This window comes from Anas acuta, chromosome 10, assembly GCF_963932015.1.
Source record: "Anas acuta chromosome 10, bAnaAcu1.1, whole genome shotgun sequence".
In the NCBI taxonomy this organism is placed as follows: Eukaryota; Metazoa; Chordata; class Aves; order Anseriformes; family Anatidae; genus Anas; species Anas acuta.
In genome coordinates, this window is record NC_088988.1 from 12,474,491 (window position 1) to 12,491,862 (window position 17,372).

At 44.6% G+C, this 17,372-nt stretch overlaps 1 protein-coding gene and 1 long non-coding RNA gene across 20 annotated transcripts in view; one reads left to right on the plus strand and one right to left on the minus strand.

The window, feature by feature from the left end:
• Window positions 1-4,122: 4,122 nt before the first annotated feature.
• On the minus strand, window positions 4,123-7,510 carry LOC137861746 (uncharacterized). Its single transcript, XR_011099815.1, has 2 exons — window positions 7,371-7,510; window positions 4,123-6,640 (listed from the first exon to the last, which is right to left on the minus strand). It is a non-coding gene; the product is annotated as an uncharacterized lncRNA (long non-coding RNA).
• The window catches only part of CMTR2 (cap methyltransferase 2), a 31,630-nt gene continuing 19,564 nt past the window's right edge, over window positions 5,307-17,372 (plus strand). For 12 of the 19 annotated variants that reach the window (XR_011099805.1, XR_011099803.1, XR_011099804.1 and 9 more), the window contains exon 1: window positions 6,800-7,013. Coding sequence is in view for 7 of the 19 variants with exons in the window: in XM_068693179.1 (XP_068549280.1) it covers window positions 8,891-11,182 (2,292 nt within the window). In the remaining 12 variants the exon portion in view is untranslated. The other 7 variants (XM_068693182.1, XM_068693179.1, XM_068693180.1 and 4 more) reach the window with 7 other exon arrangements.

Genomic DNA, 17,372 nt, shown 5'->3' on the forward strand with positions numbered 1-17,372 from the left:
AGCCTCGTGGAACTAGAATTTATATTTATAAGTATTCCAGGCAGGGAGGAAGCCTCAATCAGAGCTTGTCAACTCTGAGACAAATCCGCCAGACATAAAGAACTTAGAAAATTGGGCTACCCCAGGTTCAGGTCTTGTAATGTTTCATAGGCCTTCCGTTCAGGTGTGCGTGTTGGTCCTGAAGACCACACATCAAACATCGCCTCGGTTGCCCCGGGAAACTCTCAGGGAACTTCAAAGCCAAGCAGGGAAATAAATGCAGAAAGAAAAGCCTGAGTGTTTTGAGAGATACTTCATGTTGGAAGGAGCCTGCTCCAAGGCAGAAACCCACATCGTACCCCAGCACGGGCTCAGGTCCTTAAAAACAAGCAGGATTTAGGCATTAAGGGTAGCAGAAAGTTCTGTTGCTGAGAGGTTTTTGTCGAAAGGCACAACCGGCACCGCAGAACAGAAGATGCCTCTGAAGAGGAGCTGCAAGCGCCCTTTCCCCTCAAGTTCTTGACTTTCTCCCTTTCTTCATGGTATCACGCTTCATCTCCTGAATCACTTTCTTTTAGAAAGCTTCCCAAGTCTCTCCCAAAAAAAACAGACGATGTGGGTGCTGCTGCTTCGGGAATCTGTCGTGCACTGCTGCACGGGGCAGCAGAGAAAAAACAACCCCACTGTCTCCCTTCCCACCCCCTCCTTCTTCAGCCATCCCCCCTTTTCTTCTTCTTCCACAGCAGGCAGAAAACCCTGCATTTTGCTGCCACTTGCCCAAAGCTGTGGTCTCAGGGCCACCTCCCTGCTCCCTCTGTCCCTTTTGCCCCCCGGAGCCCCCTGCCCCTCTCGCCAGCACTCAGCACTGCTCTGAAAGCCATCGTCTGCCCCCATTCATTTAACAGAGGGAGCAAAGCTGGGCCTCTAGCGTTGGCTTTCCACAGAGTTCTCTGGTATCAGCAGACTTCTGATGCCCCCAAGATATGTTCCCTTATTTAGCCTTAATCTGATTATGTTCATTAATCTGATTTCTTTTTTTTTTTTTTTTTTTTTTCTGCAAAGGAGACAAGATATCACCCAGCCTGAGAGCTCTCCCCAATTTGTTCTTGTCTAAGACAATCTCCTCCCTAGCTGGGATTTACATGGAAAACAGGATTACCAGAAAGGGACCATTTTATCTATCTTCCTGCAGCACCTGTTATTTAACAAAAGTTGCTCGAGGTTTAACCTGTGATGGTGCATTAGCCAGACAAGTACAAGATAAAGGCTCACCCTACTAGCAAAAAACGATTTCAGCATCGAGGGCATTTGTGCCTCTTTAGAGAGGAAAAGAAAAAACTAATTAAACCTCAGTTCCTGTATAGGTACTGTGCAGATCTATCCGAAATAAGTTATTGAATAGATTGTATAATCCTTAAGAAAGAGTATTGACAGCCTTCGTGTACATGTGTCCGCAGCAAAGCGCATCTGTAAGCCCGATCTTATTGACCTGGTGTCATTCCAGCCCCATTTCGAGGCAGAACTTCAGCTGCTCTAGGCCGCAGACACCATCACCCGAAATAACTTTCTAACAGCTCTACATTCCCGCAGCAACTTCTATCTAAAGACATGTTGTGAAGTATTTTTGCACGTGTTTTGTTAAAACAGTTAATTAATGCTTTGGGGTAAGTCTCCCACGTTGCCAAGCGTTCGCGTTATCGCAGCACCGAATTTTCTTGCAGCCACACGTCGTGGCTCCAGGGGAGCCAAGTGGGGTCTCTGCCCCTGGGGACAGCTTAAATCAGCCAGGCCCAGGGGGAAGAATCCCCCCAGCAGGGCCTTACAGGCATTGCCATACACTCATGGTGCCATCTCTGCCTGGGGGCATTTCCACCCAATTCTTAGGCAGAAAAGCTAGGATTCTGCTTTGGTAAAATGGATAAACCCAGGAAAGATTTATGTTGCTTTCCTGCTGATTCAGCAAAGTGCAGGTTCCAGGTTTGGTTCCAAAATTCCTCAGTGCACTCTAAGAACTAACCAGGATTTCCACACTAATTTGGAATTTCATTGCCTGGGAAGCTCATCACATCATTGCGTGCTTGCTGTCGGAAACAGCTGTGGGAGCATCACCGGCTGTAAGCAAGGTAAATACAAGCAAACAACTCATCAGCAAAGCTATTCCCCTGGAGACTGCTTTAATCTCCAGGAAGCCCTGCCCGAAGCCCACTGCCGATCACACTCCTTCAGGAGGGAGACCCGCACCCCCCGTGAGCGCAGGAAGGGGTGGGCAGGGGAGCAGAAACCCAGAAGCTGCTGCAAGAGCTCGTCATGGTTAGCTGAGCAAAACAAGACCCGAGCAATGCTCTGATGGCAGGCTGCAAATGTTGCCATGGAGGCAGGAGAGAGACAGAAACTTCAGACAGGCACCAGGACACTGGGGAGATGTGTGTGCAGTTAGGCTAGGCATTAGCAAAAAGCTTCCAGCTTCCCAAATTGCACAGCTCTGAGCAGCCCCCCTGCAAGGGCACAGGGGGAAAGGCTTCAGGGTGGAGATGGGTTTATGTAAGGGCTGGAGGAGGTGCACGGGCAGGGACGCAGACACATCATTGATAAATTCTGTGCTAGCACTAAAAACTCACCTTTTCTGCTTTTGGGAATTAAGACTTTAGACTTGTTCGGATTTAGCCAAGTGATACCACTGCAATTAGGAAAAGAACTCAGCTGTCCTAAGGCCACGCAGCATTTCATCTTCACCTCCAGCAGAGGCGTCAGAGGTCGAAGGAAAAGGCTGGGGTTGTGGCTGGGGGAGCTCATGGAAGGGAAAGAAGTGCTCCTGTCAAGGAACTCAGCAGGGACGGGGTAAAAAGGATCACCTTGGGGTTTAGGGCCAGGAGCTGTGCTTTCTGGAGGGAAAGGAACAGCACAGCCAGGGATCAGCTGTATGGGTGGGCTTCATGCTGCAAGGGTGCCTTGAGGCAGGCAGAAAAAACAGGTACCTTGGGGAAAACACCTGGGAGAGTTTTGGCAACGGCACAGTGAGGATATGTGGAAGAGAAACCGGGAATCCTAATGGACTGGAAACTGCAGAATGCCAGCCCCCCCCTCAGGCCTACAATAAGCACAAATAACTGAGAGTTAAGGACTAAAATATAAGGTAGGAATGCTTTCAGCCCTGGCACAGAAGAAAACATTTCTCAGATAGTTAAATGTTACAGTGGCTGTATGCATCACTGCTGATTCCTGCAGTCAGATATATTTCCTTGTCTGGCACAGGTAGAAACAGTTCCTGCCCTGGCATCACAGCCAGCCTTTGGCCTGAAGCTCTGTAGACACAATTACCTCTCCATGGGAAGGATAAGGACACTTCCCCAAGCCACAACCACCTAGGACCAACGTTTATTCCATTCTGTGATCAGGTTCTTGCACTAGTCACTAGCAGCTTCACACAGCAGAGGCCAGACCTCTTACCCTTCTCCTGGATCATGTTCCCACTCCCCCAAAACCTTTTTGGAGAGAACTGCTTTTCGGAGGCCAGCAGGTGAACGCACTGCCCTTTGTAACCACGGACCCCCAGGAGGTATTTTTGCTGTCCCAACAGGCTCAGTGCTTTCTTAATAACTCATCTGCAGTGCAACGATGCCACAGAATTGAACTGGCTGTAGGGGTTCCCTTTTAGTTTCCATTTCAGTGATTTTTGTGTAGAGAAGCAAAGGCTGAAAAACTGCAAATCATTTTACCAGTCATCAACAGTAAATATTGGTTACTGAAGTCTCACAGCTCACTTTCCTTATAGCAGCAGATTGATCACAATCCCTCCAGTGAAGAAAACACAATATAAGACTTCAGGCTGCAAGCCAGAAGAGCCCTCACAGACCCATCCCCAAGGCCACTCCAAAGCACAACCAGCCTTACACATTTTGGGGGCTGATCTTTAAAAGCAAGGTGAGAAGTAGCAGGTGTCCTGGAGAATCTATAGAGTTTCTTCTGTGACTCTGCATGCTCTTCGCAGCTGCTTTCCTGTACGTCTGATACAAATAAGAGATTCCAAAACCCTCCAGGAACATTTATCACATAGCATGGTGTGTGCATTTCACTGTTTTACATGTAAAAAAAAAAAAAAAAAAAAGAAAAGAAAAGAAAAGAAAAGAAAAAAAAAGTCAGAGGCACAAGAAATACTACTTTATTTTTAATTTAAGAACACTTTGTAGTGTTTAACTGCACAATATTCGTTTAAGGATGCTCGCTCCTGTTCAAGGCTTTCAGTGCTACAGCTGTGCACGCATCTTATGATCTGATAGGCAGAAGGACAACAGGTCAGCTATTGACCACCTGATAGGAGATCAGCTCTGCAGAAGTGGGGCTAATCCAGAAAACAAGTGCTATGTTCCCACATTGAATTTCTCAGAAGAGAAGACTTCTGAGTATTAAGAATAAGATAGAAGTACCTACTTGAACTTCTGCATTAACTTGAGAAGATTTAATAAAGTGTAGGAGAAGTTCGCAAGTTGAGTCAACAGTTTAATTTCAGATTCAGAAAAAGCAACATTTTTCTTAATCGTGATATTTATCTGTATTGCTTTTAGCTTGGAATCTTATAACATTGCATGCTTACTGATGAATAATCCTTCCCAGAATTTTTGGAGAATACTCTCCTCATCAGTCCAGCAGATTGCAATACACAGGCATTATAAACTGTAATAAAAGCCTAGAAGAAAAGGGCTGAAAAGGTAGAAGTCCTACTTTCATACCACTTCCCCTCAAGTGGCTGGATTGTACTTGCTCTCTTTTTGGTATTTTCTTAGGAAAAAGAAATAATAAAAAAATAAAAACACCTAAGGACTCAATGGCATGTGAAAAAGTTATTTAGGCATTTGAGAAAAGTCAACTCTAAAACACAATGATTTAAAGAACCTGCTATCCACAAAACTCAGTGACTGCAATTCTGATAGCAGGTATGTACGTGTGTGACAATAGTAAAAGGAAAGTAATTGAAACATCACAGTATTACTGTGCTCACATCAGGAAAAAAAAAAAAAAAAAAAAAAGGAAAGTTATATTTAGTTTCTTAACTAGAAACACAAGGAGAAAATATTTGAGACAATAGAGAGCCTGTTATACTCTCAATACTCTATGCTAAGAACAAAAGAAAATGTTATCAGTGACATTATTATTACGGTATGTCCTGTACGATGAAACTTAAAAAAAGACCACAACAGACCCTAAAGAACCATCTATAGCCCCACCCCACCTTATTAACAATTTAACAGTTTCAACTTTCCCCTGCTTCTTTTTTTTTATTATTTCTTTCCCCATTTTCAGTAGCCAAACACGTTGATTGATTGGAGTGATTCTCAAACAAGCCGATCAAAGGGGGAAGAGGCTTTGCGCACAGGCATAAAAATCTTCCATCCACAGGTGAAGCTCCTTCTGGTGAAGGTTGTTTCTGAAATGGCAGCTAGTAAGTATCTTTGTTACACAATGTTTATCAAAGTTTTGATAATATGCTAATTTTAGTTTTAAAATGTATGCTCTTCATTCTAAAGTTTTAAAGTATAAAAACTCTAGTCTTGTGTTTGTATTTATGGGTAGCCTAACTTATACATATTTTTCACATATCACAGAATTATATGTATTTTTAAGGTTCTTTCTGTTTCATAACAATATTCCTTCAATATAGAAAGCAAATGATTTGGCAGGGAGGTTTTTTATAAGCTTACATAGCCTGTCATAATTTTAACATAATAATTCCCTCATACTCTCCTGACAGCTATGGGATAGGATTTCTCACAGAACAGGAGAAAGGATTACCTATATATTATGACTATATCCTTAAGACAAATACGTCAAGACTTTATACTGGTTACTTAACATCTAGCAAAATTTTCCACAGTTATACCAGTTTTGGAGTCCCTTGACTCATAGTAAATCTCTGTGCTAAAGCAAATTCTGGCTTTGGGCTGGATCCCACTTCATCAATGAGAAATATGTGAGTGTAGAAGTTAATAGCAGCAAACCTGGCAACAAAGTGAAAGAATTTCTGCTAACTCATGCTCCCTTGTTGGCTGCTTGCTCCCAAACAAGATGGTGAGCATCTCATTTCCTAACCTGTGTGTAGTAAAATCCCAACAACGTTTAAAATACAAAGAGCAGCTTGCACTTTCTGCTGTGGTGGTAGCTTTCTAGCCTGCTTTGACCTTTTTGCTTGCACTTGGTGATCTGGTGTCAGTATATGAAGTGTGTGCATGTTTCCAGGGCTGCTGCAGTGGGTAGATGATTAACAATTCTGCTTGTTGTTGCTGTTAGCATTTCAGGGCTCTTGTTTCTTGTATTGCCTTGTGCTAACCCAAGTTTGGGTGACAAGTCTCCTTAGCCTTTAGAAAGGGCAGCAATGCGGGTTATCACAGACAAGAGGAAGCAGCAAGAGTTTTCTTAAGCCTAATGAGTGCCTGTGTGTTGCAGCCAAAGCTGTGTTTTCAAACTTTTGAGCATCACTGCAGGTACTGGAGATGGAGGTCCCACTGGAGACCATGTGCTGACTTGTGGTGTCCCCAGGGCCGGGAGCTGATGGTGCCTTGCTCTGGCTCCAGCTCTGCAGAGTCAGCCTTAGATGCAGGGAGGGCTCTGACCCTTCTCAAATGGGGCTGCTTCGGAGCTTTCATCCTTGTTTTTTTTGCTGAGTGACCTGTAAGTACGATCAGGTGGTGAGTATTTATGACCTATATAACTTCAATAAAGGCTCACTACTTCCTCCTGCAATGAGACATTCTTCCAGGCCGTGTTACTGCTGGGAGGCTGCTCCCTGCCTCTTCCCCTGCAGAAACAAGCCAGCTGGGGGGTGAGTTGGGGCTTGCTGGTGAAAACCCTGCTTTCCCCTCCCTGCCACCGCAGCCTTGCAGCACCTCCCCGTCCCCGCTACCACCACGGGCGCTACCGGGGGCACACGAACGGGACCCCCCCCGGCCTCGCTGCTCGTCCCCCTCCTGAAAGGAGGAGGAGGAGGAGGGAGGAAGGCGGCGGGGCGGGGCGAGGGCCTGGGCTCCCGCAGCGCCGCCGGGGTAAGGAGCGGGGCCGGCGCTAGGCCCCGCTGAAGCCGCGGTCCTCGCGTAGCGAGCGGCCCCCGCGGGGAGCGGCCTCGGCGGGGAGCGGCCCCGGCGAGAGGCCGGGGCTGGGGGGAGGCGGCCGGGCCGCGCCGCGGAGCAGAGCGGGGGGCGGGTGGGGAGGGGATGGGAGGGGGAGGCCATTTCGCCGCTTCCCTGGGTGATGGAGGGGGAGAAGGGGTGCAGAAAGGGGTGCGGGTGGCTGGGTGCTGGGGGAGTGCAGGGATCTGCAGCAGGCTGGAGCTGAGGCTGTGGATGCAGTAATAGTGACCTGGGGCACTGCTGAGCTTTGGGATTTGCTGTCCTGGGCCTTACCTAAAAGGCTGTGCCTGTCGTTGTCTGTGAAAATGATGTAAAACTAGTGTAGGATGCAGAGCTTTCCCATACCGAGGGCTGTAAAGCCATCGTTTTATTGCTTGTCCCCAGCGTGTGTTGTGATAAAAGGGTAGGGTGAAGCTGAAATACTGCTTCATGAATGAAACTGAAACTAGGTGTGTTTACGCACCGAAAGGTGGCTGAGCTGGGGAAACGAGAGTGCAAACTTCACCCAGATGCTCACCACGTGCTGCTACCCGGGCTGAGCCTTCTGAGGGACGGAGCTGTGGCAGTGGTGCTTGGGTGAAAAGGAAAAAAGTGGGTTTAGGCCGTTCTTTGTCCTCTTTACCTCCTCAATTTCTCAGCCCTTTCAGTTTTAATCTAATATTTTTCTCAGTGAACTGTTTTGTAATGCTTTACGACGCTATTTTGTTGTACTGTGCTTCTGAGGTAATGAAGTGGATTTGGGGATGGTTAAAATGATGTGCCGAGGGATTTCCTGTCTCCTGTGGTAATTGTGATTAAATAGTGTTGCTTAAATGAAGAAGTCTTGGTTGTTGAGTATATTTCTGATTTTTTTTTTTTTTTGAGGCTGTTAGTGGACCTAAACACTCTTGTGCTTTGTGCTGTGTACTGGAGCAGATGGCAGAAGATGCGCCAGCTTTGTGCGAGTATGCTCATGTTTGCCTTGATCCATTCTGAGCACAACTTTGCACTGTTCTGCTCTTGAACATGAAGCACAAGTTAAATGTTGGCCACAGATGCAAGAAAACCTTTTCTCGCTTCCGATTTGTCACCCCTTTTCCAGCAAGGAAAGCAAGGTGTAAGGATTTGAAGTGGCCTGGCCAAAGTGACAGTCGTAACCCTGTGCACAGAAAAATGGGTTTTGATTGCAGGCTGGTGTTAAACCTCAAACAGCCCCTTAGCTGGAGACCCCCTCGTCATTGGGGTGCCCATGAGGAGCTCTGCCAACATCTCGCTTGATGGAACTGGAATGAGTGTTAGCTGTGGTGGGTTGGCAGGGAAGGAAGGAGCAACTGTGCTCCCTCTCTGAGCTGCCATTGCTTGTGCCCTTGAACTCCACGTACTTTGAACACTTGGATAAATACTGCTGTAATCGTGTGAAAAGAACAGTGGCCCACTTGGTTAATTTGTATAGGTTCTGGCATGTTCTGTGTTGTGCCTGAGATACTTGTATTTAAGTGTTTAGATGCATATAGTGAGTATTGAGAGCATGAAGAGCCAAAGCAGCAGCCAGCACTTCTTTGCTTCCTGTGAGCAGCGTAACGGGTAATTGAACCTGTGACCCTCCTGATTTCCAAATAGCCCTTTTCAACATAGCCCTCATTTACTTCATTTTTCTCAGTGATGGGTGGTTCTGTGAAGATTTTTTTTTCATTCTGTAATACAGAGGTTAAGCAAGAAGAATGTCCTTTAAAAAAGAAACCTGTTTGTATATGCTTGTGATTGAAATGACATTTTTCTCTCCTGTCACAACCAGGTTGTGAGTCAGTCCAAGAATGAACAAATGTAAGAAGCCCTACTTCGAACAGACTGCAAATCTTGAAAAATTCAGTCCTGAAATTCTTTCTGAAGTTGAGAAGCTCTTTGCCAAGAAGTTTTCTTATACGAAGCCACCGAATAAGGAATGGCAGCTACCAGATCCCAGTGATGCCTTTACATGTGATCACAAAGAATTCAACTCGCTCCTTGCTCTGAAGTACTCAATGAATGAAGTGAAGAATCAGCTGAGTGATAAGAACCTTGATGAGTGGCATCAGCACACCTCACTTACCAATAAAGCAGGCAAAATAATTTCTCATGTGAAGAAGTCTGTGAATGCTGAGCTGTGTACCCAGGCCTGGTGCAAGTTTCATGAGATTCTGTGCACTTTTCCTCTTCTTCCTCCAGAAGCTCTTCAAGAGGGAGAACTGAATTCTGTTCACCTCTGTGAAGCACCTGGAGCGTTTATAGCCAGCCTCAATCACTACTTGAAGTCCCACCACATCCGTTGTGACTGGAATTGGGTAGCTAACACTCTAAACCCATATCACGAAGCAAATGACACCCTCACGATGATTATGGATGACCGTCTTATAGCAAACACGTTGCCCTGGTGGCACTTTGGCCCAGATAACACCGGTGACGTGATGACCTTGAAGCATCTGACAGGACTTCAGAACTTCGTGAGTCGTATGAGCACAGTTCACTTGGTAACTGCTGATGGCAGCTTTGATTGCCAAGGAAACCCAGGTGAACAGGAAGCTCTCGTCTCACCCCTCCTTTACTGTGAGGCAGTCACTGCTTTAATGATCCTGGGCGCTGGGGGATCCTTTGTTTTGAAGATGTTCACCCTCTTTGAGCATTGTTCTACCAATCTGCTCTTTCTGCTGAACTGCTGTTTCGAGGAGGTCCACGTCTTTAAGCCAGCCACCAGCAAAGCTGGGAACTCAGAGGCCTATGTGGTTTGTCTTCGTTACATGGGCAGGGAGAGCATTCATCTGCTGCTTTCTAAGATGATACAGAACTTTGGGACAGAAATGGTCAACAAAGCTCTTTTCCCCCAGCACGTGATACCAGAATCTTTTCTTAAAATACATGAGGAATGTTGCATGTTCTTCCACAAGCACCAGGTAGAGACCATCTGTGAGAACATCCAGCTCTTTGAGCGCATGGAAGAAGCAGAGCAGACAAAACTGGACAAGTTAAGAGATTGTGCGGTGGAGTTCTTCATGCAAAAATTTCATATGAAACCCATTACCAGAAATAACTGGCTTGTCAAGAAGTCTCAGACTGGTTGCAGCACGAATGCAAAATGGTTTGGGCAAAGGAACAAGTATTTTAGTACGTACAATGAAAGGAAGATGCTGGAAACCCTCACATGGGATGATAAAGTTGCAAAGGGCTATTTTAATAAGTGGGCTGAAGAACATAACTTAAACAACGCTGGTAAAATGTGCATCCTGGAAGGATTGTCTGGTAACGTTAACTGTAACTTGTGGTTCATTTTGGAAGGGAAGAGGCTACCAATGGTGAAGTGTTCTCCATTTTGTGATGGTAAAGTCTTGGAAAACCTTAATGAAGCCATGAATGAATTGGTGGGGAGGCAGAAAAGCAGACCGGTGCTGCAGCAGTGTCACTCCTGTGAGGTTCTTCCTGGGGAGCTGGTACTGGCTGAAGTGTCTGATCTGTCCAGGTCTTATCAGGAGGTGCTCGATGAGAAGCCTGGGGACCAATTCAAGTGCCTTGTGGTGGACTTTCCATCCCTTTGTGATGCAGAAAACCAAACCGGTATGGAAGTAAAGCTCCTAGATTCAGCCACGCTGCTGACTTTCAGCTTCTCTTTGCTTTACGATGGAGCACCAGAATACCAGCAGCGGCTTTTGGAGTGCGTTCTGCATTCATTGAACCAGCTTACAGTGGGAGATGCCTTGATTCTGCCCATCCTTTCCAGTTTTACGAGGTTCACAGCTGGCCTGGTCTTTATTCTGCATTGCTGCTTCAGATGTGTCACGTTTGCTTGTCCCATGTCCCATGAGCCGCTGAGGACCAGCGCTGCTTTGCTGTGTGTTGGTTTTCGGGGCATCCCCGACCACGTTGCTGAGTACCTGCAGCAGCTGCATAAACTGATGAGCTCCTTACTGGACTCGGACTCCCCCCAGCAAGTTTTGCAGTTTTTGCCGATGGAGTCTCTCCTCCAGGGCAAGCTGTTGGAGTTCTTGTGGGATTTAAACACGGCCATTGCAAAGAGACAGCTCCACTTGATTGTGCAAGCGAAGCAGCAGCAAATGACTAGCGATGGTTCACTATAAAATAATTGTAGAGTTGAGCAGGGTGCTGCAAGACCTCATTTCCCAGGCAGGTAGAAGTCAAAAACCTTGTTAATATGAAAGTAATGTCCCTGTAGGACTTTGACAGGGTGTTGTTAGTGATGGGAGGAGGTCTTGAGCTGCCAATCCCACTTGCACCATACTGCCTGTCCTGCAGGAACACGAGGCTTAATCTCAGGTGTGGGGGACTTGGGTGGGACAGGGATTGAAGTGAGGAACTTTCTTCTGTCACAGCTCCCTTCAGTGTTCCTAGCTGCCTTTTTGAGGAGGGGTAGTGCTTTACCTCTTGCTTCTGGCCGGGCCCTGCTGGACCCAGTTGGCTGACATTATCCCTCTTCTGTTGGACAAAATGTGGGAGTTCTGCCCCCAGGGTTTGGGGAAGTTGGTGCTTGGGCCACAAACTCTGCAGTGTTCAGGCCTGATGCACGTCTGGAGGGCTCAGTGTCTCACGAGCAGGCAGCTGGCTCACAAAGACTGGGTTAAAAACAGCTGTCTTTGAGGTGTCCAGGGGAAGATGCTCCTTGATTTTAATTTTGTGCATGCCAAGAGCGTGCTGTATGGCTTCTGACAGGTGATTGTATGGCCTCATCTCCCTGCCCCATCAATGAATGGGCTGTTATAATTTTATTTTAAAGTTTATGGGCTCCTCCTTAAAATAATTTGAGACTCCTGAGTGAAAGTGAAGACTTGCATCTGCCTGCAGTAGCAGCTATTAATGAGGAACTGTAAATGGTTTTCAGGCGAAAAGCATGGTCGTGTGCAGCGTTGTGTGCCAAGAAATGCTTTGGGGAGTGCTGGAGGAGTGTTAAGCTGAAGAAATATGTGATACTTTCTTTGGGAAAGTATGATTAAGATTTCATTTGGTTCTCCTCAGGGATAAAAATGATGAAATTGCTAACTGACTGTTCCTTTAAGGGAGTCAAATTTTATTTTCCATATTGCTCCTTTGAGAGCGAAATTCTGAGACCTAACGCGTGCGTATTAACGTTTAGCTTGATGTTTGTGGCTTACATGGAAGAATCTGCTCGGAGGGAGGAATGAAGCTTAAGGAGAAAAATGATTTGCTACTGATAGTGCAAGATCTTGTAGGAAAAGGTCAGAAGCGTGGAGTTAGAAGGAAAATGGTCTTCTGATTAATTACCAGTCACCTTCTGGAAGCACTTCTAATTATGTGATGTAGGAGTTTGAAGGATAATTGATTACGGGTAAGGATTAAACATACAGCTGAAAAACTGTTTTGTCTGGAGGTGCTGCACATTTATTAAGCTTTTTTTTTGGCCACATTGATTGGGGCAGAATTTAATGCGTTTAACAGTTCATTTTTCATTTAAGAATTTGATAGGTGAATGAGCTGCTGGCTCAGGTCTAATTGATAACATTTTCTAAAAATCTTGCTGTCTAAAAATCTTGCTTTTTACAGCTGCATATGAATAGAATCAGAAGTCTTCCTAACAAAAGCTGCTGGGCCTGGCCACTATCCCTTTTCATTTATTTAAATGAGCTTGCTCCTCTCGCTGTGAGCTGAGTCACGCTTCCTCCCTCCGACCAGGAAGGTAGGGGTAGAGGCTGATGTTGGGAGACGATGCAATAAGAGCTTCTCCTTGAAACACCAAGTGCAAGCAGATGAATGGGTTAAAAAAATACTGAAAACTAAAAATAGGAAGGGAGGAAGAAATATTCTAGAAGAATGGATGACAAGGCAGGATCAAAGACCACCTGTGAAAGCCTTCTTTATCAGAGTTACAAAGCAGGATGAAGGCATCGTCCACCAGACACCCCTCTGTCTCTGCCACTGTTTCAGAGGTGATTTATGCCTCAAAATCCCCCTGAACTGAAGCATTTGAGAAGACTTCTGATACAGCAGGGGCAAATGAGATTAAGTGCATTAAAAAAAACAAACAAACATGGTATTTATCTACTGGATGGGACACTCATGCTATGCTACCCATGCCTCCATAGCAGAATATGACAATGTAAGTGTCTCATCCAGTAGCTAAATATATTTTTTGCTAACATTACTCTGACACTTTAAAACTTTTTTATAGGTAAAATAAAATCTTGAGGCGACTGACACTGTGAGCGAACACATTTTCAAACTTTTTTCTGTTTTGTACATCTGACAAACTATGCAGACATCCTTGAGATTCTTCCCATCTGTATCATTTTGCCTCCCTTTCTTCCTGAATTTTTAGGACAAAGCATTGTAGATGGTCACAGAAGCTCGGGGGAATTAGGACTATGAACTTCAGGACACAGACTTCTAAGCTGAGCTACTGGGGGAACGTAATCCATTTGCTTGGAAGTACCAAAAAGTGTTAAAGCCCTACTTTGAAAAAAACAGATCTCTAAAATATGAGATCCAGTGCCATGCAGATCCTGATGCGTGACTTGCTCTGGAATTGTTTGTTGGCAGATGACAGGAGTGGATGGGAGGAATGCGTTGACAGCAGCTGCCCTTCCTGTTAAAAGATGAGGCTTGCAAAGGTTCTTTTTTGTTGTCCCAGTGGCAGAGGTTTCAAAGGTAGGAATGACGCTCGTCCTTTTAATTGTAAAAGTCCTGCATTGTCCTAGCTGTCCTTAGATCAAAGATTTATTGGAGGAAAGTGACACTTAATTTCTGTTGTGACTTTTGGAATATGGCAGAATGTATTAACCTTTGCGGAAAGGGTCTGATGGCTCCCGCTTTCGTTGACGCTGTCAGTTCCTTCGGCCAATTTGATTTGGTTTTGGGTGATAGCTGATGAAGTGTCTGTGTCCTGGCTGCTTCTCAGCTGGTCTTTTTTAACCTATTTGAAGACAGGCTGGGTATCATCTCTTGTTTCCCAGAGCTTCATGTTTCATGCAGAGATGTTGGGGGAAAAAATAAGGTGGCTGTGAGGCAACCAAGATGCACGCAAACTTGAAGCAAATTTGGTTTCGTAGCCCTTCTGCTGCATGTTTCCAATGGAGGACGGATACCTGTGCCCACTGCTCAGCAAAGAGCTCCGTTGTCTTTTCTGAATCTTTGTCTCTTTTATTTTAAGCTAACATTTGACATAAATAGTCACATGGGGATTGAACGAATTGGGTACTTCAAGTAAAAATATTGGTATTTCTTTTTAGTTGAGTTCTGTTAAAGTTCAGCGACTTGCCAGTTATTTTTACTGATTTTATATTGTATGTGGATTAATTTGGATGTGCACAGATTGTGTGTTCTTGCCACGGGCTTTCCAATTTGGTTTCTACAAAACATAATGAGATTTATGGTATGAAATCCGGTAGTCTATTAAAACAGTGCTAATTGGTGTCTATTTATCTTAATTTAAGCTGATCTATCAAATTATTGCTGGTAAAAGTAGAATATTTAACAGCATTATAGGCCATTAGAAGCACAACTTGGGATTTAGCAGGAGGGGCTTAATATTGCCTGTGTAGGAAGTGGGAGGAAGGGGGAAGAAAAACCAACAAGCCCCACACCTTGATTTCTGGCCACTTGAATAGAAAAATACTGATGAATTCATGAATTCATGGCAAACAAAGGCTGGCCATTAAGCTGAAGCCTCAGCCTTACTTTACCTAAAAATCACTTGTTGACATCTGTTTAACTCAGATGATTTTCAGCATGTTAATTCTTAATGGTGAAGTGGGGGAAATCCCGTGTTAACTTCTCTCACCGTTTTAGGTGGCATAAAATGGTTTTGTTACCAGTACTCATCCCCGGTTCTTAATTTTGAACAAAAGCCTCCGCTTCAGCTGTAACCTTTGAATGTCTCTTATTTTTTTTAGCACTTTGAAGACAGGGAGATTAACACTGCCTTGCCAGAGTCTGGTAATGTTTTTTCCATCTTTCTTGCAAGTCTTTTCGTGAATGCCATAGTGATATCCTTAGTCCCAGTTCTTTGTGTTTTATTCACCTGACAGAAAGATCAAACTGAGCTGTTTATGCCAGAAACGCGCTCAGCCCATGGCTGTTCATTTCGTACTCTTTAGGGACTAATTTGGATTGCCATCAAGCCTTCCCGTGTGACTCCTATGGGTCCAGAGCTTATTTCAAGTCTGAAATTTGCTAAGAGAATTAGCTGGTAGCTGTAGAGACTTAGGAAAAGCAGAACCTTTAAGAGACATTTAGATGTAGGACTTTTTCCCACCAGCAAGAAGAGGCCTTTCCTGGCTGAGAATTCTTTTAAAAAGAGCTACTTTGAGGCATAACCACCCGAGAAGGAAGGAGTTCACCAGCTGTGTGCTGCCTTTCCTGTAGGCACACAGCTGCATTCCTGTTGGCACGAGTGGAAACCCCCAGGATCGTACGGTGGGGAAGAATTTGCTTTGTAATTCCTCAGCGTGTGCTTTTGTTTTGAAGGATGTATATATTTTCTTGAAGTAGATTAAGGGAGGTTAATTAAAGGATAATTATTGCATATTTTCATTTGGTCTGAGAATGTGTTAAAAAGACCTCTTTTTAAATGGAAAATTTATGTGGAAGAAATAAAACACTTTATTTTGGTTTAAATGTTGCTGTTTGTGTCTCTCTACCCAAACGTGGAACAAAACAAGGAAGCACAGCAGGGAGAAGTCTGGAGAAGTTCAATACTTCACTTTTTTGGGCAGTTTTTTTCTACCTGCCATTTGGATCTGTCCCCAATGAATGAAGGAGATGGGGCAGCCTGCTTAGCAGGGGGTGTCTGCTTCTCCCTTTCTGTCACTGCCTTTGCATTTTTCCACTTCAAAGACTCGGTGGCAAATATGGCATGAGCATCGTGTGGGAGGCCTGTGCCAGGTTCCTGTGGCCCTGGTGTCCAGCCTGAAAACACAAAAACACACACACTTTGCATGGCTGCAATAGCCTACTTCTGCAGCAAGGTCTCTGTCTTAAGGATCTTCATCTTCTGGCTATGGCAGCCACTGTGGGAGGAAAAGCCAGATATACACGACAATCCTGTCTTTTATTAGTCCTTATCCAAATGTTTTAATTCTAAACACTTGCCTTCATTGAATGGTATTACAGAAAAAAGCTGGGTACCTTATTTCTTATTTCTCAGGGCTGGCTCTGCTGTGCTGACCAGGGTTGCAGCTGTCTTTGGCTTGGCTGCCAGATTTGTCTCGTGACTTCTTGCAAACCAACTCTGCAATTATTGATAATATTTTTCTGCTTTGGAAGTGAAGGAGGAGAACCCCAGATTAGGGAGGAGGGGAAGACTCTTCTATGTCCTACAGGTATAAGAGAAATCTGCCATTTGGGGGATTTCAGGTATTTGGGGAAATCTTTAAATCTGAAAGAGGAGTTAAATATATGCTTAGAGGTGGGACAGCATTGTCTCACTTGATTTTAGTGAAGCTCTAGGCTTAAAGCATTGGCAGTGAACATCAAAATGTACTTCTCAGGAGATGTGAGGGGTTTGGAAGCAAATGACCTCTGAAATGGCACACTGGGTTGGAAGGACCTGTCTGAATGGCTACGCTGAATTTGGTGAAGGTATTGCTTATTGAAGTTTTACTGAATTACAGGAAAATGTAAATGCTCATAATTTTATTTAACTTACTAAACAGTTCTTTGAAATATTTGCTTTTCCAATATTATGGAATAAATTTATTGAGAACATGAGACTGTATGAGGCTGAGAACATATGAGACTAGAAGCTAGGCATGGCTGTCTTCATTTTGCTGTTACAGATCTTAAACTGTACATGTGATTTCTTCATTGCTTAAGGTCACTTTATACACTACATTATATTGATTACATATCTTAAGATCTATCAAAATTTAAATACGCTAGCTGGTCTGCCAGCATCTGAGTTTTAGCTGTCAAAGCTAAGGCAAATCACTGAATGGAGAAAATCAGCTCTTGCTGACTGGGCAGAGATTTAGTGAACTCTTTCCCTGCTGTATCAGGTTCCCAGTATCTGCCAGTATCACTGGGTAGCTGAAATTTTACCTGTAATGCAAGTCCTATTTGAAGGCAACTAGCTCACCACAGTTAGTGGCCGCTTCTCTTCAAGAATCTTTCCTCTACAGGGAACCTGAACCCATTTATCCAAGTACATCTTCATAGTGTTTTATTAAATGGGGATGACTGCTTGCTAACTAATTGATTTATCTAAATTGGGAGATAGCAGGAAGAAGTGACCCTCGTTTGGTGATGAATTGATTTATCTAAATTGGGGCATCACAGAGAGAAGCGAGTCACCAAATCTTA